The sequence below is a fragment of the Pristiophorus japonicus genome, chromosome 8, assembly GCF_044704955.1.
Source record: "Pristiophorus japonicus isolate sPriJap1 chromosome 8, sPriJap1.hap1, whole genome shotgun sequence".
NCBI lineage: Eukaryota > Metazoa > Chordata > Chondrichthyes > Pristiophoridae > Pristiophorus > Pristiophorus japonicus.
The window spans coordinates 115,114,200-115,136,493 of record NC_091984.1 but is presented as its reverse complement, the minus strand read 5'-3'; the positions used below and the strand labels follow the sequence as shown (position 1 = coordinate 115,136,493).

General features: G+C 44.8%; 1 protein-coding gene across 1 annotated transcript in view; it reads left to right on the top strand.

Annotated features, from left to right (window-relative positions):
* cdc73 (cell division cycle 73, Paf1/RNA polymerase II complex component, homolog (S. cerevisiae)) overlaps positions 1 to 22,294 on the top strand; it is a 472,921-nt gene that overhangs the window by 447,051 nt on the left and 3,576 nt on the right. Inside the window, exons 15-16 of the mRNA XM_070887326.1 lie at positions 6,655 to 6,755; positions 12,456 to 12,597. Coding sequence (XP_070743427.1) covers positions 6,655 to 6,755; positions 12,456 to 12,597 — 243 coding nt within the window. The remainder of the gene's footprint in view (positions 1 to 6,654; positions 6,756 to 12,455; positions 12,598 to 22,294) is intronic.

The window sequence follows — 22,294 nt, the reverse complement described above, 5'->3', positions numbered from 1 at the left end:
AATGCAAGCAACATTAGGAGGGCAAGTAAACTAGGTCAGGGAATATTGGAGGATAATTGGGACAGTGTAGTCGCTGACTGGGGAATTGGATAGGCTGGGAGAGGGTACAGAAATGTTGTATTTTGTTATGCTTTTCTGCCTTCTCACTGCCTTATAACTATATTCAACAAATACGTATGAGAGAGAGTGGGCGAGTTAGAGTTGCTGCAGTGCATCTTAACCCTGCTGGTCCTCGCGAACAACAGAAGAGACTGAAGCCCAGTATAATAGTAAACTAATCACGGTTGTCTCAGACAGCTTGGAAACATTACATTTCTTTTTTTCATAAATAATTATCAATTGGTTCACAAGCAGTTCCTTATTATTCTCAATTCATTTATACAGGCTAAAACATTACATTGCCATTGTTGGAAACTTGGGAGGGTGAATCCGGTTGCAAACATACATTTTATTTTGTTTTATACCATGACTGTTTCAGTGTGGGGATTTTGATGTAAATTAACAGTGAATAATTATGAAATGCTTAAGAGGCTAGATTTAATATTTAGCAAAACAACACTGTAATTGCAATATGTTCATTGTTTTGTTTTAGTTTTTGGCCATAAACAGGAAATCATTGAAAACCACACAAGAACATTTTTAGATTTGGAGCCCTTCAAATGCCAGAACTCCTAAAATAGGTTGTGAGAGTTCAGTGCTTTAATGTACAACTAATAATTAGACCGTCGTGCCCACTTACTTTGCGCATGTTTAGATTTTTGGGCATGTCCTCAATTTATGTTGAGCTCTGTGGTGGGTTGAGAGCGACATGAAAAGCACATAAAAATACATAGTTACAACACGGAAACAGGCCATTCGGCCCAACCTGTCCGTGTCGGCATTTAAACTCCAGGCAAGTAAATAGCTCTGATCACCTTTACCCACCCTGCTCTCAATACAGCTATATAACCAATTTTATTGCTTTGGTGTGGGTGGAAAGGTCCAGCGTCTTAGCAACTTTCCTTCAAAATTCTGCCTAATGACCTTTTGTGCAAGGCAATACAGTACACTTCAGGGTACTTCACTCGTTTGACTTAGATTTTTGTGAACAATTTATTATTTAAAATCAAATTATTGTGGCACCTACTAAATAAACAGAAGGTCAGAGACACAGTTAATTCCTCACTATCCACTGTTCCCTGAAAGTGGCCCATGTTCTCTGCCCAGAGCTCTCATTTTCAGAGCTACATTTACAAGAAATCTCAAGCGCAGAAAACTAATTATTATAGACTGCCTGCAAAAGGCCAGCTGCGATCTTTGTAACTGATCATGAGCCTAAAGTGAGTGTTACTTTCTGACGGCTTGCCTTGGAATTTTCAATTAGCTGGGGGTGGGTGGGTGTAGGGGGGGGAGCGGGGAGCAAGGAGCTTGGCAATCACACTACACAATATGGAAAGAAAGTTAGGGTCTGGCTTTTTTATTGTGAAGGGACAGTTTTCCCTATAGGACTTTCCCAATCTTCAAGTAACCCTGTTTTATTGTTTGCTGTTTTAATAAAGCATTGCTATCCAGTATAGCGTGGGATAGTCCTGTAAATTGTCAAATCTTTTGGAGGAAGACTAGGAAGGATTTGCCTTCATCCCTCTTCCCAATCGTACACACCAAACCACCACTCCCTTCTACTGGCTCTTGTATCCATTTGGCCCAAATGCCAAATCCTTACTACTTCCACGCTCCCTTCTCACACCTCATACCATCACTGCCCCATCAAGCCTTCTCCCTCCCTTCTGTTTATCCAACTATACACAATTTTCCATCACACATTTTCCATCATCATTCTCTTCATCACCCTAAATCCTTTCCAGTTCCCACCTCATCTTATTAATCGCTTTTGAGTGCACCACTCATTCACCAAACTCTCTAACCCACAACTTAACCATCTCCTCCATTCCCTAACCTTCCATTACTGTCTGTCACCCAAACCCTCACTTTAATAATCACTTGTCACCATCAACAAGACTACTGCTAACCTCTCCACAGCACCTTTCTTTTCTGCTTGTTCCTCGACTAACAATTTCTACCTCTTCAGCACTCTTAAACCTCAACAACCAGCTTGCAGCTTCTGCCACTCGCACATGCAATTTCACAATTATAATCCAACATGATCGCATCTGTTGTGAGAACAAATCTTTCACTTCAAATACTATGTCTTAACTTTCTGCCTTATGACACTCCACTGTTGGGCCTGCAGCAGCATAAACACAAACTAACACTCACATAAGCATTAAATTATATGAATTTTGATATATCTATGTGCAAAATACACCATATAAATTCTATCAAATGCACGTTATATAATAATATTTACTCTATGAAATTAGGCACACATCGTGTGTGTGTGTGTGAGATATATACGGAGTGATTATGTGCACAAACATTTTTGTGTCCTGCGCATGTGCGCCGTGGACTCTGCGCAGTACGATATAGGAAGAAGCCAGAAGTGGGGCCGAACCACACAGCCGAGCCTGGAGCTCGAGTCTGAGCCTGCTACTGAGGCTTTTGGGTTATCTATCAAAAATCACTGACCATACTAAAAGCGTCACCAGGACTTTTGCCTGTAATATCGTTGTGATTATCTACACAAAAATTTTCACGGCCTTCTGAAAGAGGGACAGAGAGAGAGAGAGAGTGTGTGGGGGGAAGAGAGAGAGAGTGTGTGGGGGGAAGAGAGAGAGAGTGTGTGGGGGGAAGAGAGAGAGAGTGTGTGGGGGGAAGAGAGAGAGAGTGTGTGGGGGGAAGAGAGAGAGTGTGTGGGGGGAAGAGAGAGAGAGTGTGGGGGGAAGAGAGAGAGAGTGTGGGGGGAAGAGAGAGAGAGTGTGGGGGGAAGAGAGAGAGAGTGTGGGGGGGAAGAGAGAGAGAGTGTGGGGGGAAGAGAGAGAGAGTGTGGGGGGAAGAGAGAGAGAGTGTGGGGGGAAGAGAGAGAGAGTGTGGGGGGAAGAGAGAGAGAGTGTGGGGGGAAGAGAGAGAGAGTGTGGGGGGAAGAGAGAGAGAGTGTGGGGGGAAGAGAGAGAGAGTGTGGGGGGAAGAGAGAGAGAGTGTGGGGGGAAGAGAGAGAGAGTGTGGGGGGAAGAGAGAGAGAGTGTGGGGGGAAGAGAGAGAGAGTGTGGGGGGAAGAGAGAGAGAGTGTGGGGGGAAGAGAGAGAGAGTGTGGGGGGAAGAGAGAGAGCGTGTGGGGGGAAGAGAGAGAGAGTGTGGGGGGAAGAGAGAGAGAGTGTGGGGGGAAGAGAGAGAGAGTGTGGGGGGAAGAGAGAGAGAGTGTGGGGGGAAGAGAGAGAGAGTGTGGGGGGAAGAGAGAGAGAGTGTGGGGGGAAGAGAGAGAGAGTGTGGGGGGAAGAGAGAGAGAGTGTGGGGGGAAGAGAGAGAGAGTGTGGGGGAAGAGAGAGAGAGTGTGGGGGGAGAGAGAGAGTGTGTGGGGGGAAGAGAGAGAGTGTGTGGGGGGAAGAGAGAGAGTGTGGGGGAAGAGAGAGAGAGTGTGGGGGGAAGAGAGAGAGAGTGTGGGGGGAAGAGAGAGAGAGTGTGGGGGGAAGAGAGAGAGAGTGTGGGGGGAAGAGAGAGAGAGTGTGGGGGGAAGAGAGAGAGAGTGTGGGGGGAAGAGAGAGAGAGTGTGGGGGGAAGAGAGAGAGAGTGTGGGGGGAGAGAGAGAGAGTGTGGGGGGAAGAGAGAGAGAGTGTGGGGGAAGAGAGAGAGAGTGTGGGGGGAAGAGAGAGAGAGTGTGGGGGGAAGAGAGAGAGAGTGTGGGGGGAAGAGAGAGAGAGTGTGGGGGGAAGAGAGAGAGTGTGTGGGGGGAAGAGAGAGGTGTGTGTGGAGAGAGAGAGAGAGAGTGTGTGGAGAGAGAGAGAGAGAGTGTGTGGAGAGAGAGAGAGAGAGTGTGTGTGTGGAGAGAGAGAGAGAGAGTGTTGTGTGTGGAGAGAGAGAGAGAGAGAGAGGTGTGTGTGGAGAGAGAGAGAGAGAGAGAGTGTGTGTGTGGAGAGAGAGAGAGAGAGAGTGTGTGTGTGGGGGGGGGAGGGAGTGTGTGTGTGGGGGGGAGGGAGTTGTGTGTGTGGGGGGGGAGAGGGATGTGTGTGTGAGGGGGGGGGGGGGAGTGTGTGTGTGTGGGGGGGAGGGGAGTGTGTGTGTGGGGGGGGGGAGGGAGTGTGTGTGTGAGGGGCGGGGGGGAGGAGTGTTGTGTGAGGGGGGGGGGAGGGATGTGTGTGTGAGGGGCGGGGGGGAGTGTGTGTGTGTGAGGGGGGGGGGGGAGTGTGTGTGTGTGGGGGGGGGGGGAGTGTGTGTGTGTGGGGGGGGGGGGGAGTGTGTGTGTGTGGGGGGGGGGGGAGTGTGTGTGTGTGGGGGGGGGGTGTGTGTGTGTGGGGGGGGGGGTGGGAGTGTGTGTGGGGGGGGGGTGGGAGTGTGTGGGGGGGGGGAAGTGTGTGTGTGTGAGGGGAGGGAGTGCGTGTGGGGGGGGGGAGGGAGTGTGTGTGTGTGAGGGGGGGGGGAGTGTGTGTGTGTGGGGGGGGGGGGGGGAGTGTGTGTGTGTGGGGGGGGGGGGAGTGTGTGTGTGGGGGGGGGGGGAGTGTGTGTGTGTGGGGGGGGGTGGGAGTGTGTGTGGGGGGGGTGGGAGTGTGTGTGGGGGGGGGGGAAGTGTGTGTGTGTGAGGGGAGGGAGTGCGTGTGGGGGGGGGGAGGGAGTGCGTGTGGGGGGGGGAGGGAGAGTGTGTGGTGTGGGGGGGGAGGGAGAGTGTGTGGCGTGGGGTGGGGGGAAGAGAGAGAGAGTGTGGGGGGGGGAAGAGAGAGTGTGGGGGGGAAAAGAGAGAGTGTGGGGGGGAAAGAGAGAGTGTGGGGGGGAAAGAGAGAGTGTGGGGGGGAAAGAGAGAGTGTGGGGGGGAAAGAGAGAGTGTGGGGGGGAAAGAGAGAGTGTGGGGGGGAAAGAGAGAGTGTGGGGGGGAAAGAGAGAGTGTGGGGGGGAAAGAGAGAGTGTGGGGGGGAAAGAGAGAGTGTGGGGGGGAAAGAGAGAGTGTGGGGGGAAAGAGAGAGTGTGGGGGGGAAAGAGAGAGTGTGGGGGGGAAAAGAGAGAGTGTGGGGGGGAAAGAGAGAGTGTGGGGGGAGAAAGAGAGAGTGTGGGGGGGAAAGAGAGAGTGTGGGGGGGAAAGAGAGAGTGTGGGGGGGAAAGAGAGAGTGTGGGGGGGAAGAGAGAGTGTGGGGGGGAAAGAGAGAGTGTGGGGGGGAAAGAGAGAGTGTGGGGGGGAAAGAGAGAGTGTGGGGGGAAAGAGAGAGTGTGGGGGGGAAAGAGAGAGTGTGGGGGGGAAAGAGAGAGTGTGGGGGGGAAAGAGAGAGTGTGGGGGGGAAAGAGAGAGTGTGGGGGGGAAAGAGAGAGAGTGTGGGGGGGAAAGAGAGAGTGTGGGGGGGAAAGAGAGAGTGTGGGGGGGGAAAGAGAGAGTGTGGGGGGGAAAGAGAGAGTGTGGGGGGGAAAGAGAGAGTGTGGGGGGGAAAGAGAGAGTGTGGGGGGGAAAGAGAGAGTGGGGGGGAGAAGAGAGAGAGAGAGTGGGGGGGAGAAGAGAGAGAGAGAGTGGGGGAGGGGAGAGAGAGAGGAGAGTGGGGGAGGGGAGAGAGAGAGAGAGTGGGGGGGGGAGAGAGAGAGAGTGGGGGGGCGGAGAGAGTGAGTGTGTGTGGGGGGCGAGAGAGAGAGTGTGTGGGGGGGGGGAGTGAGAGCGAGAGAGACTTGGGGATGGGGGAGAGAGTGAGACTGTGGGAGGGGGGGGTGGAGAGAGTGAGATTGGGGGGGGGGGAAGAGAGTGACTGGTGGTAGAAGAGAAAGACTGGGTGGGGGGGGGGTGGAAAGAGTGAGAGCGATGGGGAGACTGAGGAGAGGGGCAGAGAGAGCAGGCATGTGGGGGGAGGAGAGTGAGAGAGAGGGGTCAGAGTAGACTGGGTGGAGATGAGAGGGGATCGGAGGGGAGGGAGAGGGAGGTCAGGAACTCGGCGGGGCGAGTAAAGAGCACAGTGGGAATGAGGGTAGAACATGATCCAGGTCTAAAAGCGGGGGCAAGGTTGAAAGTGAGAACGTGATCCAGATAGTAAGACTGATAACGTTCTTCAAATCCCACCCCCTTTACACGCATTCTCCCTCTCCTCCCCCGACACCTGGTTGATTTCTCAGAAAGCTCGGAAGTCATGACACTGTCACCATCCACTTCATACCCAATCAACCTGTTAATAATTCATGACCCACACACAATGCCCATCTATAATTGGTGGTGGCGGGGCTATGGGGGGTGGGGGGGGGGGGGGGTGCAGCGGCGGGTCAAGTAAGGAACTTGCATCCTCTGACCCACTTTGAGCAATGCTATGAGAGATCTGTTAATAAGAAAACATTGATATCAAATGACTAACTACATAAACAGCAGTAAATTTGTTTCCTTGTGGTTTAATGTTGGATTTTGAAGGTGCGCAGATATAAGACATTGTAGCTTTAACAGGATGTTTGAAAAGCTGCCACCGCAATGGAAAAATTTGTTCTGTTGAAATTGCACTTTTTAAAATATTCATCTTTTCTGTCCCTTTGAGAGTCATAAGTGATTTTTTTTTAATACTGTAGCAAAAGAAATTCCATCAAGTCTCACGTTTTTCATTTCTCTTTCAGGGATCGTGTTGTGGCAGTTTTTGTGCAAGGTGCTGCTTGGCAGTTCAAGGGATGGCCGTGGTTATTACCTGATGGATCACCTGTGGATATTTTCGCAAAAAGTAATATTTCTACTTTTATATAAGAAATAGGAGTAGGCCATGTGGCTCCTTGAGCCCGCCATTCAATAAGACCATGGCTGATCGTCTTCCTCAACTCCACTTTCCCACCCTATCCCCATATCCCTTGATTCCCTTCATGTCCCAAAACCTATTGCTCTAATTCTTTAATATACTCAATGACTGCGCATCCAGAGCCCTCTGGGGTAGAGAATTTCAACGATTCACAACCCTCTGAGTGAAGAAATTTCTTCTCATCTCAATCCTAAATGGCCAAACCCTTATCCTGAAACTATGCTCCCTAGTTCTAGACTCGCCAGCCAGGGGGAACAGCCTCTTGGCCATTGAGCCAAGAGCCAATTTTTTAAAATAGTAACTGCAATTGAGTGCCGATCATTGGTTAACCCAACAAAAAATATAATAGCTCGTGAATCCAGAGCAGGTGCACTTTACACAACTTTCTAGCTCTTTATATCTCTCAATGCTGCTTAACATTTTATTGAAAATGCATGTTATAATAATAGACCTTCAGTACACAGGAACAGGAGTAGGCCATTCAGCCCCTCGAACCTGACGCTTAGATCACACGCTTAGATCATGGCTAATTTGTATCTCAACTCCATTTACCCACCTCGGTTCCATGGTCCTTAATACCCTTGTCTACCAAAAATTTATCAATTTCAGTTGTGACATTTTCAATTGACCGAGCATCAACAGCTTTTTGGGGAAGAGAGTTCCAGATTTCCACTACACTTTGTGCAAAGAACTGCTTCCTCACATCACACCTGAATAGCCTAGCTCTAATGTTAAGGCTATGCCTCCTTATTCTGGATTCCCCCATCAGAGGAAATAGTTTCTACCTACCCTATCAAATCATTTAAACATCTTAAATACCCCTAAGACGATTTTTATTTTGTATTGTATCCTTGTTAGTGTTTTGCTTTCAGGGTGCATCAACATTGGAAGTTTAGCATCAGTGCAAGATGATTTTGGCTTCACACCAACACTAAATTTGCACTGTAAATCTAGAGTCAGAAGGAGTAAGAACTGCCAATGCTGCATTTATGGCATAGGGTAAAATGCAATGCCCGACTTCTTGCACCTCATCAGTCAATTAAACTTATACTAGATTTTAAGGCTATATCAATAATGCAGCTACAAGAACAGATCAGCGTTCGGGTACTCTGTGACAAGTGACTCATCATCTAACACCTCAAAGCTTTCCCACCATCTACCAGGTTCAAATCTGGAGTGTGATGTAATACTCACCTGGATGGGTGTAGTGCAACAACACTCAGAAACTCCATACCATTTAGGACAGAGCAGTTTCTTGATTGGTGCCCACGCTATAGGGATCCCCCTCCACCAGCACTGTGGATCCACTGCAATCTATATCTACACCTCAGTGGCTCACCAAGCTTAGGCTGACAGCACCCCTCTGCCCCACAATCTCTACCACCGAGAAGAACAAGATCAGTAACATAATAAGAACACCACCACTTTAAAGTTCCCCTACAAATATCGCACCATCCTGAATTGAACACATATCGCGCTCTTCCTTCATTGTCATTGGGTCCAAATCCTGGGATTTCCTACCTCATGCCATCATAGGAGCACTATATTATAAAGGCTGCAGCAATTCAAGAAGATTTCCCACCCCCACCATCTCAGAGGAACAAGGGACAGGCAATACATGTGACCTTGCCACCATCGCCCATATCCCAAGAACTTTATGTGGCTTTATTTCTGTTTAGGAAAAATCCACTTGTTGAGAAGTGGGACTAAAACTGAAGTGCTCATTCAAAGTCACAATATAATATAGAAACAGAAGAATTCTATTTGAAATGTTTTTAAGCAAAAGACAAGTCCAAGATTTCACAAGAACATAACATACGAAATAGGAGCAGGAGTAGGCCTTTTTACCCTTTGAGCCTGCTCCGCCATTCAACAAGATCATGGCTGATCTTCTACCTCAACTCCACCTCCCCGCACTATCCCCATATCCCTTAATTCCCTTAGTTCCACAAAATTTATCGACCTCTGTCTTGAATATACTCAATGACTGAGCATCCACAGCATGTGGGGTAGAGAATTCAAAAGATTCACAACCCTTTGAGTGAAGAAATTTCTCCTCATCTCAGTCCTAAATGGCCGAACCCTTATTCCCATTCGGAACTGTTCCACAGGGTCGCTTTCCAGCATTTAAATCAAGGACTGCAGCAGTTCAAGGAAAAGGCCCGATACCTTCTCTGAGTAACTGGAGGAGGGCAATAAAATGTAGCCTTGCCAGCCTCAGCGACATTCCAAGAGTTTTATTTTAAACACTGCTGCTCTATTACTTCAAAAAAAAGTTACTTAGTTAGAAAAAAATTGTGCAGGAATATTGCACCATTGCTTAAATTTTATTTTCTTCCCCACATTTGTCTTCTTTCCTTCTCCAGTTTCTGCTTTCATCATCCCCTCTTACAACAGTTGGCTTATAAGCAAACTGTTCCCAATCCCCTTACTCGAGAGCTGGGTACTAGGCATTGCAAAAGCATTGGTTGGTTTATGTTCTAAGCTTTCCCTTATTGTGAGGAAACAGCTTGCTTCCTCATTCTACCTTATTTCTGACTTTGATGACTTAACTAACTTGTTACCACATTTGTTCTTACCACTCTGTAGCACAGTATGTTAATAGAAGGATGTCCAACCTGTGACCCTAGAGCCACATATGGCTCTCAGGTTCTGGCAATCTAGCCCTTGGAACCCAAGCAACTAAGGCCTGTTTGCACGTGTATTTCTTATTTGATGATGTGTCACATTTGAATTTTTGGGGCATGAAAGTCCAAAATATTTTTAGTCCAGTTGCCTGTAATTGACGAACCTTAATCACAGCATCAAGATCTATTATTATTGATAACTCCTGATATATGCAAATATTGGAAACATGAATGTAAAGAATGAACAATGACCCTCCCAAGGCACCTATGCAACCCACAAAGACAAGAGATAGGACACCCTTGTTTAGTGAGCGAATTCATCACCAAACCATCAAAGATTCTATGGGCTGGATTTTCGGTTGTCTAATGCCTCAGTTAGCGGCTAGCGGGGCGTTAATGGAAGCGTAAGAGGTTACCGACTGGGAGCACAGCGTTTAGCGCCCCGACCGAAAATTCATTAGAGACTCACCAGGGATGCAAACCAGTAGCATCTGCTGCTGACAATCACATGACTTATTCCTGGTGCAACGCCCACGCTTGCGCCGGTCGGAAAATTAGGTGTGGCAGCCTCATTTAGCGGCCGCCAGGAACAATGTCTGATAAAACAGTCGGTGCAGGCTTGCAGAGTTGTTAACTGGTGGATACTTAAAGGGATGAGGAAACGCTTCCCTTGGAGGTCACAGTCAGTGCAACATTTATACAGAGCATGGTGTGTGAGCCTCCGTGTTTGCAGCGACAGACAGACCTAACAGTACAGATAAAAAAACAAGTGGTTTTGAAAATTTTAATGGGTGCATTACTATGCCGCGCCTTTAAGCCTCAGCCGTTGCTGGGGTCTGACTCTGAGTTCCACACATGCGCAATGGGTCTGCCAAATTTACTGACCAAACTTTTGTTATCACGCCCCTCCCCCCTCCCCCCTCCCCAGCTCTGGTGTGCAATGGCTGATTTAGCGCCCCTGTCAGCTCCTTGTTTCATTCTGACGAATTACTGGTCGGAGGACGGAAACTTTTTCAAGGCACTAAAATTACTGCTCCGCCTGGGTTACCACCCCAAATGAGGCGCGACCAAATTTCTCCCCCATATAATTTTTTTTTAATGTTTTAAAATTTAACAAAGGAATTTTTCTATATTATTTTTCTTAAACACCATACAAAATGAATTACCTGAAATTTAATAAAGTGGTCGTGCCATTTTTTTGAGTATTCTATTCTGTTAACCTCCTTGAAGGGAAAGTGAATCCCCATGTTGTGCAAAAACTTTAAAGCTGCATTAAATCCTTAATGTGCAAGGATACAGTAATTTCTTCTGAAATTATAAATGTGCATATTGTGATTATTGATGAGACTCTTCTAGGTCAGGCATGCAATCAAATTTTAGCTAAGTGCAGTGCATAACTTTATTGAAATGCGTCCCAAAGCACTTAGTCTAATCTATTTCGATTACATTGCTAAAATGTGCAAGTATAATAATTATGAAGACCAGTATTATGTGAGGCACTGCAGAACACTTTGTTTTACAGCTCCAGTCCAAATAATTTGACCTCCTCCAAATTTAAACACGTGTGAAAATTAATTGTAGAAAACCTGGGGGAGATGCTGCAAAATTAGATGTAGTCTATATTTGACCTTTGCATAATATTATGATTTTTTCCTGTAATGCCTTTAACTTTACTAGGTTTTGTGTGTTCTGATCACTAGGTAAAATGTAACAGCAATCAGACTGTAAAAAGTTAAGAGCTAGTTGGGAACTTATTTCTGTTGTTGAATTTGCACCTTAAAAAACCCGCCTGAGCCAATATGCAATTCTGTTGTACTATTGCAGAAACTATGATTTGGTAATATCTTTGGATTATGTAGCTCTAACTTAAATGCATCTCACTGCCACATTTAATTACATGGAATTTATGCCAGCCAGCAGCAAAATATCTCAAAATATCTTTTGGAGTGAACTTGACCGAATAATTCATAAGTGATTAAAACCCTAATTGAGTTATGATCAGCATCATAAGTAGAGATATTTATCATATCTCACTGCTGGTTATTATTTATTTATATAGGCATTCTCGCAAATTAAATATTTTAAACTAACTTAAACTTTTAGTGCTGATATGAAGGATATCTCCATAGCTCCCAGGCCACATATTTAATAGTAACATGAGTAGGTCATTCAGTCCCTCGAGCCTGGTCCACCTTTCAATTAGATCATGACTGATCTGTACCTCAACTCCATTTACCTGCCTTTGCTTCAAATCCATTAATATCCTACCGAACAAAAATAGATCTTAGTTGTGAATTTTTCAATTGACCCCAGCTTCAACAGCTTAATCTAATGCTAATTGTGAAACCAGGAATCTGCACAAGTTATTTTCTATCCAGGTTCCTGGATTATAGATCCGATTTGACTACAAACAGCTGTCAGAAAGATAATGTCTCAATTTTGTTGGTGATCAACCTCGGGGAATGATTTAAAAAAAGCATTTTTTTTAATACAAATCTTCAGTTATGTGCAGAGTAACCTGCCTGGAGGCTTAAGAGATAAAGTACTTGGCTTTCAACATATGGTCATGTGGTACATACAAGGAGCTCGCTCACTCTCATACTTTTGGTAACTTTTGCCATTTCTAAATCAGATCACAGAACTAGCTAGATGGTGCAGAAAGAACATGTTCATTTTGGGTACTTGAATAGATTTAGTATTTTTTAAGTTGATATAGGACTACGGTACACTTGTGCAGCATCTAAGGATGCACATACAGTCCTTGAATAGCTGGGACCCAGGTGTCCTGAAATGAGACAATTCAAGACTGTTGACTGACTTGCTAAGCATATTGGTAGCGCTCTTGCCTCTGAGGCAAAAGGTCACTGTAAAGTGCTTCGGGATGTTCTGAGGTCGTAAAAGGCGCTTAATAAATACAAATTATTTCTATCTTTAAGCCTTAATGTATACAATTTTGTTACACATTGATTAATGGCATGCTGCATGCACCACACTTTCCTAGTCAAGGCATTCCACCTCAAGTATGATGAAATGCGTCTGGATCCAAATGTTCAGAAATGGGATGTGACTGTGCTGGAACTGAGCCACCACAAGCGCCATCTTGACAGAGCTGTTTTGCTACGTTTCTGGGAGACTTTGGACAGGTGAGTAGCAGATAAATTATAACTGCAGTATTGGCCATACAGTTGTTGGGATAAGTGCAATACCACTTGCACTGAAACCCAAAAGAAATGTATATTTATTATACTCAGATTGAATTTATATAAGAAACTTACCATGTCTTTCAGAAATGAATTAAAAAACTTCATATACAATAAGTTATTTTGCCACAACAGTAACTGGTGTTTAGGCAAACATGGCAGCCATTATAGGTCCAGCAAAGTACCAGAAACAGCAATATCTGATTTGGTAGTGTTGGTTGACGATAGAATGTTGGCCAGGGCACCAAGAGAATTCACTGTGGTCCTTCAAATTGTACTGTGAAATCTTACAGCCTGAATTTTCCTCTGAATTGCTGCACATTTTGGGATGACAATCAGAGGAAAATGGGTTCTTAAAGGCTACTGCCACAAATCCACCGCAAAAAAACTGCACCAGAATTCTCCTCCTGAAAAACCACCAGTTTCCTTTAAAGCCCACCTTAAGCCCATGCCGTCAGATTTAAATGTAGTTGATGGGGAGTGGACAGAGTTAACTCTTCCATCTCAATACCATCCATTTCCTCAGTCTTTACTTGAAACAATAGCAGCATTCACGAGGAATTCCCAACAAAATGTATTTTCCCTTTCTACAACAATTTACAACACCGTGACTACCCTCTCTGCCAGCTTACTTTCTCTACTTCCTAATCTTCTACTACAATGAAGCACTCCCTTATGACATGAGGTTGAACGATGAGTGACTGCTGTGGTTCCCCTGGAAACTTGAGATAGCTGAGGTGACTCTCGTAGCAGGGTAGTTGCTGTACCAGAGGAACCAGCTGGTGCTTGCAGTAGCCAGGGGTGCCAGGCCCATGACTGAAGCTCCCTTATGCGATGGCATTGGAGGGGGCCTTAAAAAGTGAGCTCACTGGCACTGTCCAGAGAGACAGTCACATCTCCGCCCACTCCTTACAGTCCACAGGTGCTGGGCACAGGCTCAGAAGTGCTACTGGTTGATATCATCACAGACCAAATGGTCCCAGTAAAACTGTTGTGTTCAAAACATCCATTGACGTATTGGTAGCTACCACTCCAGAAGCCACCAAAGTAGTCAGAAGCTCTTCCTCGATACTGCGGTTGCCCAGGCTGTCATGGTCTCTGGGGCACTCTGTACATCATCAGGAATGTGTTACAGATATGGATAGTAGAATATCCCACTTCTGCATCATCTCAACCATATGGATAAAAAGCATCTCTGCTGCCTGCATGCAAGGTCATTGTTCCCAAATCATTTTTCTTTGGAAGATCTGGGTTCCTTTCTCTTTCTCTTTCTCTTTCTCTTTCTCTTTCTCTTTCTCTCTCTCTCTCTCTCTCTCTCTCTCTCTCGCTTTCTTCCATCCCCCCCCCCCCCCCCCCCCCCAACCCACAGGTTCTCATTTTCACTCGACGACCCACCTTCACCGACGCATTAGAAAATGCGGAGTGCTTCCAGCTGCTGGCATCCCGGAGGCTGTTGCTTCTTCTGCCACCTTGCTAAGAAGCGAGATTGCCTTTTAACTGGTGCTGCTGCAAATGTATTTCCAGCTGCCCTGAGCCAATAAGAGGTTGTTTTCTGGCCTTCAAGCTACCCTAAGTGGCGAATGAGTAACGGCTGAGCAGAAATTTCCTCCAATTAAATATCAGGAAGACCAAAGCCATTGTCTTTGATTCCTGCCACAAATTCTGTTCCCATGCCACTGAGTCCATCCCTTGCCCTGGCAATTGTCTGAGGCTGAACCAGACAGTTCGCAACTTTGGTGTTGTATTTGACCCTGAGATGAGCTTCCAAACACACAGTCTCAACACCAAGATTGCCTATTGCCACCTCAGTAATATTGCCTGGCTCCGCCCCGTCTCAGCTCATCTGCTGCTGAGACTCTTATCCATGCCTTTGTGACTTCTAGACTTCATTATTCCAACCCTCCCCTGGCCACTCACCCATCTTCCACCCTCCATAAACTCGAGCTCATCCAAAACTCTGCTTCCTGTATCCTAACTGGCACCAAGTCTCGTTCACCCATCACCCTGTGCTCGCTGACCTAACACCTCAACTTTAAAATTCTTATTCTTGTTTTCAAATCGCTTCATGGCTTCTCCCTTCCTTATCTCTATACCCTCCTACAAGCTTCCCAGATCTCAGCACTCTTCCAAATCTGGCCTCTTGCGCATCCTCAATTTTATTCGTACCACCATTGACAGCCGTGCCTTCAGCTGCCTAGACTCTGGAATTCCCAGCCTAATCCTCCCTACCTCTCTTTCCTCCTTCAAGACGCAGCTTAAAACCTACCTGTTTGACCAAGCTTCTGATCATTTGCCGTAATATCTCCTTGTGTGGCTCAGTGTCAAATTCTGTTTGATAATGCTCTTGTGAAGCGCCTTGGGACATTTTACTAAGTTAAAGGCTCTATATAAATGTAATTTGTTGTTGGGAGGGGAATTGTGATAGATCAGCGCAGCGGCAGTTTCGCTTTGGCAGGTGTTCTCAGACTACCCCACAACAAATCTGCCAATGGGGCTGGGAAAATCAAGGCTAAAATATCCACCCGAAGCACCAGATGAGGCAAATGGAGCCTCCCTTTAATTCCTCACCACTGCAGCATTTCCTCAGTACTGGTGAATCAGCCAAGTGCTCAAGTCCTGGTGTACGTTTTGAATCTGCAACCTTCAGATTAATCCTGTTGTTAATGGGCCTTGAAAACCGAGATCAATCTTTAAGAGCAGTTTAGTTGGAGTGTAATCGCCTTGTATGTAATACCTAAAATAGGGTGTGCAGTGACAGTTCATTAGTTGCGAATCTGTCCACTCTGACAAAATAACAGTCAAGAATAGGAGATTCTCTGGTTGGCTGACTTCTCAGTAGCCACACGTGAGATCTTCAATACTACATCTATCAGTGACGCAGTGTTATTATCAATTCCATCATTGTGTAGGGCTTTGCCTACAAACTTGCTGATATCTTGCAACTCACTTAATGCCCCCTTAATTATTTTTAATCTTAGTCGACCTAGATTCTTCCAGTGAAGAAAATTTGACGAACAATTGTGCAGAATCTTTTTGGCAATCTATCAAGTTAATTCATTTCCTAAGTGCAGTAACCCCTGGTACATGATTTATGGATCCCTTATAAATGGTGAAGCCATGTAAAATCCTCTTCACAGAAAAATCTTCGGCTACAGCATGCTTTTTATATGGCTTCCAAAGGATGTGTTTTCTTAGTGTGGTGGGGGAAGTGGGCAAGCTGAGCATGCAAAGTTGAGGTGCATTATTGAAGCACAAATGTGTTCATAAAATCAGTGTAAATAAACTGTTGAAATGATTGAAAAGAAGAAAACATTAAGGATTCCTGGGGGTTATAAGAACATAAGAAATGGGAGCAGGAGTCGGCCACCAGGCCCCTCGAGCCTGCTCCACCATTTAATAAAATCATGGCTGATCTGATCATGGACTCAGCTCCACTTCCCTGCCCGCTCCCCGTAGCCCTTTATTCCCTTATCGCTCAAAAATCTGTCTATCTCCACCTTATGACCCAACCTCCACAGCTCTTTGAGACAGCGAATCCCACAGATTTACAACCCTCAGAGAAGAATTTTCTCCTCGTCTCAGTTTTAAATGGGCGGCCCCTTATTCTAAGACTATGGCTCAATTTTCCCCAAAGCATTTTTTTGGCATACTTGGAAGAGTTACGCCTGATTTTTTGGGGGGCGGAAGTACGGCCAAAAAAAAATTCTAAGTTTCCCCGTTGGATTTCTTCATTTTGGTATCGTGTAACCTGACCTTTAGTTCTGGAAGTGGAGCCTTGATCTGCGCCAAAAAGATCGGGCTGCCATGGTAACCAGGGACACAATGTGAGCTGAGGCTGCAAAGTGAACATACAGCCAGCTCCCAACACATTAAAAGAATTGAAAAACATAGCAGCAATCTACCTCCAACCCCGCCCAAAGGGCTTGCCGGTTCTCCCCCTCCCCCCCCTCTCTCTCTCCCTCTCTCTCTCCCTCTCTCTCTCCCTCTCTCTCTCTCTCCCTCTCTCTCCCTCTCTCCCCCCCTTCTCTCTCTCCCTCTCTCTCTCTCTCTCTCTTGCCCTCCTCTCTCTCTCTCTCTCTCCCTCCTCTCTCTCTCTCTCTCTCTCTCTCTCTCCCTCCCTCCCTCTCTCTCCCTCCCTCTCTCTCCCTCCCTCTCTCTCCCTCCCTCTCTCTCCCTCCCTCTCTCTCCCTCCCTCTCTCTCTCTCTCTCTCTCTCTCTCTCTCTCTTCCTCCTCTCTCTCTCTCTCTCTCTCTCCCTCTCTCTTCCTCCTCTCTCTCTCTCTCTCTCTCTCTCTCCCTCTTCCTCATCTCTCTCTCTCTCTCTCTCTCTCTCTCTCTCTCTCTCTCTCTCTTCCTCTCTCTCGAATGGGACCGGGCAGCCTTCGGGCGGGGTTGGAGGTAAGATGCTGCTATGTGTTTTTCAATTCTTTTAGTGTGTAGTTACTAACTGGTGCAAATCGATTTGGGGAAATTGTGGTTTTTCAACTTGGGCCAAAAAAAGCAGCTACTTTCCCCTATAAGTGGAAATATCCTCTCTGCATCCACCTTGTCGAGCCCCCTCATTATCTTATGTTTCAATAACATCACCTCTCATTCTTCTGAACTCCAATGTGTATAGGCCCAACCTACTCAGCCTATCTTAAGTTAAGCCCCTCAACTCCGGAATCAACCTAGTAACCCTTCTCTGAACAGCCTCCAATGCAAGTATATCCTTAAATACGGGGACAAAAACTGGACGCAGTACTCCAGGTGTGGTCTCACCAATACCCTGTACAGTTGTAGCAGGACATCTCTGCTTTTATACTTCATCCCCCTTGCAATAAAGGCCAACATTCCATTCGCCTTCCTGATCAATTGCTGTAACTGCATACTAACTTTTTGTGTTTGTCCCTCTGTACTGCAGCACTTTGCAATTTTTCTCCATTTAAATTATAATTTGCTCTCTTTTTTTCTGCCAAAGTGGATAACCTCACATTTTCCCACATTATACTCCATCTGCCAAATTTTTGCCCACTCATTTTAGCCTGTCTATATCTCTTTGCACATTTTTGTGTCCTCACAATTTGCTTTCCCAACCATCTTTGTACCAATAGCAAACTTGTCTTCATTACATTTGGTCCCTTCATCCAAGTCATTAATATAGATTGTAAATAGTTGAGCACCCAGCACCGATCCCTGCGGCACCCACTAGTCACTGTTTGCCAATCCTCTATCCATGCTAATATATTACCCCCAACCCCGATAACTTTTATCTTGTGCAGTAACCTTTTATGTGGCACCTTATCGAATGCCTTCTGGGAATCTATATACACCAAATCCACTGCTTCCCCCTTATCCACCCTGCTCGTTACATCCTCAAAGAACTGCAGCAAATTTGTCAAACATGATTTCCCTTTCATAAAACCATGCTGACTCTGATTGAATCATGCTTTTCCAAATGTCCCGCTACTGCTTCCTTAATAATGGACTCTAGCATTTTCCCAACGACAGATGTTAAGTTAAGTGGTCTGTGGTTTCCTGCTTTTTTTCTGCCTCCTTTTTTAAATAGGGGTGTTACATTTGCAGTTTTCCAATCCACTGGGACCGCCCCAGAATCCAGGGAATTTTGATAGATTACAACCAATGCATCCACTATCTCTGCAGCCACTTCTTTTAAGACCCTGGGATATAATCCATCAGGTCCAGGGGACTTGTCCGTCTTTAGTCCCATTATTTTATCAAGTGCTACTTCATTAGTGATTGTATTAAGTTCCTCCCTCCCTACAGCCCCTTGATTATCCGCTATTGGGATGTTTTGAGAGTCTTCTACCATGAAGACCGATACAAAATATTTGTTCACTGTCTCTGCCATTTCCCACTCCATTATTAATTCCCCAGTCTCATCCTCTAGGGGACCAACATTTACTTTAGCTTTTCCTATTTATGTACCTGTAGAAACCCTCTTATTATCTGTTTTTATATTTCGTGCTAGTTTCCTTTCATAATCTGTCTTCCCTCTATCATTTTTTTTAGTCATTGCTGGCTTTTAAAAGTTTCCCAATCCTCTGCCCTCCCACTAGTCTTAGCCACATTGTATGCCCTTGTTTTCAATTTACCATCCCTTATTTCCTTAGTTAGCCACGGATGATTATCCCTTCTTTTACAGTCTTTCCTTCTCATTGGGATATATTTTTGTTGCGATTATGAAATATCCCCTTAAATGTCTGCCACTGCTCATCAACCGTCCCATACTTTAATCTATTTTCCCAGTCCACTTTAGCCAATTCTCCCCTCATACCTTTGTAGTCTCCTTTATTTAAGCTTAGGACACTGGTTTGAGAACCAACTTTCTCACCCTCCAACTGAATTTGAAATTCAACCTTGTTATGGTCACTCATTCCTAGAGGATCCTTTACTACGAGATCATTTATTAATCATGCCTCATTACACAGTACCAGATCTAAGCTAGCCTCCTCCCTGGTTGGTTCCGCAACGTACTGTTCAAGGAAACTATCCCGGATACACTATGATCTCCTCCTCAAGGCTACCCTGGCCAATTTGCTTTGTCCAGTCAATATGAAGGTTAAAATCACTCATGATTATTGTCGTTCCTTTATTACAAGCATCCATTATTTCTTGATTTATACTCCCTCAAAAGTGTAGCTACTGTTAGGGGGTCTATAGACTCCGCTCACCAGCAACTTTTTCCCCTTACTCCACCTCCACCCAAACTGATTCAACATCTTGATCTTCTGAGCCAATATCGTTTTTCACAAACGCACTGATCTCATCCTTTATTAATAGTGCTACTCCACCTCGTTTTCCTTTCTGTCTGTCCTTCCGAATTGTCAAATACCCCTGAGTATTAAGTTCCCAGTCCTGGTCACCTTGCAACCACGTCTCTGCAATGGCTATCAGATCATACCATTTGTATCTCTTTGTTTTCTTTTGGAAGAATTGAAACTGGGTTGATTTGGGTTTTTATGAAGGAAATGGATGAGGTAGAATTTAGATTTTTTTTTGTGTTGGAGAGAACTGTAAAATAAAATGAAGCACAATGAGTATGCATACTGTTCAAACATTCAGGACAGGCTGGTTGAGTTCCTGGTTATCGAGAGAGTGGATGGTATAATTCTCAATTAGTGTGCTTTTTTGTTTTAAATTTTGTTTTGCTTTTCCTTTTTTAACATCCAAATTGATAGCTGTTTTGTTGGAATGAATATAAGTCACAAAATGAAGGAAAATCAACCCAGTTTCTAAATACACAAGTCTGGAACTTTTAGGGCTAGTAATTCATCATATTACTGCCCATTTACCGCCCCAAAATAGAAAATTTATGAAAATCGTCATTTACCGCCCAAATAACGCCTGGCAGTAAATTCATCATTCATTTAGCACTGGCCTTATAAAACACCACCCACCCATCTTTTTACACGTTATTTTGAGGTCATTATTCGTGCAACGCCCAAATACGGCCCAAAAATAATGCCGGCGGTAAATTCATCAATAAGATCCATTTTATAGCCGAACTGAAATACCGCCCTGAAAACACACATTTTACCTGATCTTAAGCTGGCCTTATCGACACCATTTTGATTAAAGGATGATTTGACAGAAGGCTGATTAGCATTAGTTATAGCTTTACAGTTATTATGGAGTAGGATTTTAAGGGTATTTAAAGGATTTTTAAGGTAATTTAATTAAATTTTGAATTATTTTAAGGAAATTTGACGCCATTTTACAAAATGGAATGGACATTTGTGTTTATTGAAGGGGATTTGAGGATACTTGGAAACAGTGGAGATTTAAAACAATGGCGCCTGTAATATATCAACCTGTATTGCTGACTAATAATGTAATGCAGAATAGACGTGGAAGAAGGTTTATTGCAGAGCATTATGAGGGTAATCAAAGAGGTCGTAGACTCGAGGCGGAGGTGGAGGCCTTACCCCTAACGAATTTTCAGGGAGAAACTCTCATACCTGGGCCTGACTGATGCACAGCGTGTTAGAAGGTTGCGGAACCAAATGAAGAGAGAGTGGAGGAGGAGTGTCACGAATAAAAATGTTACAACCGGCTGTCAAATCATTTCTCTCCCGCCTCTCTCCCGCCCCCCCCCACTCCCCGCCCCAAAGAACCAGTTTGATCAACAATACTGCCTAATTTTTGTTCTCGTTATCTAAATTCATTAAAAGCACAACCAGACTCGCAATTTTCGCACTAGTTCCATGGTATACGTCTAAGAACTCAGTCTCTCAAAGTGCAGCATTTGCTCCGCGTAATGATTTCATTTGCACTATGACCTTGCAGCACAGGTTCCTAGGATTAAACATATTTTTTTTAAAGTATTCGCAAACACAAGTTTGGCAAGTACAGTACTGGAGCTCTTCTGACAGGATCACCGCTGTCTGCTGATGGCTTTACAGAAACTCCCCACATCTGACTCACTGAGCACTTAAAGTTCAACAACTGCTGATTGTAATAGTCCAAATAACAAACTTAGCTACTCTAAGGTGGTTTCAGAATTACATTAAAAGCAGAGATCCTGCAAAAAAAAAATAGGGGTCACAAATACATGGTATACAGCCATAATCCTTACCGCACTGAAATCCAGCAAGTCGCTGAGTTCTTTGTCCGTCAGTATGGCTACCATTTGCTGCTGAGGATTCATTTTGACAAATTAAACCACACCTAAAGAAATGGAAAGCAAGCCTTATTGCCCTTGATCAGATGTGATGTTCATCATGAGAATCAAAATAGCCTTGTCTTTTGCGCATGCGCGATCCCGAAACACGAGAAAAAACGGAAAAAACTTTTTTTTAAAACCACGCATGCACAGAAGACAATGTTTTTCAAACTAAAAAATCAGTTCGATCTTGCGCGATGACTCGATCGCCACTGCTTGCTGGACATCGCCACCGCCAAGGTCGGGTAAGTTTTCCCCAAACTTTCGGAGTTGGGCGATGCGATCTTTGAGCGGTAAAAAAATCAGAAGACCCAAATAGCGCCGAGAAACGGGAGATGGCGATCTTTATTGAATTTCTAGCCCTTAATCTTTAATAAGAATAGATGCACAGAAAATACATATATTTCATATTTTGAGTGCCTCTGCAAAAATGCTTTGAAAATATAAAGATCTTAAAAGTATAGTTTATTGATGTTTCTGCTGTATAGCTTTGTCTTTATTATGCTTGTTTAGTTTTTTAAATGTAGCTTTTATAGGCTGAACAAAAAATGATGATTTCAGTTTAAAAAGGCTGGGAAGTCTTGTATAGACACTGGTAGAGGACAACTGCAGCAGGTAGACTATATTTATACAGTTAGATTCCGATGAGAATCCATCAGTTTACTATCTTGAATTGAATGTTTAACAACCAAATATTTTATTTTTATTCACTTTTACACTCAATTGTTAGAAGAGATGCAATACCAAAGGTTTTCATGGCTACCTCGTTTGTGCATCTGTTGTAATTACAAGTCATGAGCTGAGGCTTTTGAGATAAGGGCTGATGTATTTGCACAGAATGCCTTCCTGCTTATCTCTTCAGTTCCATTTCTGGAGTTAGAATTCATTGTGCTACATAGCAGGTTGTACAACACATTTTGCATGCAAGTCATTGTCCAAATTCAGCCCTTGGTGCCGTACCATAAACCATTCAGCT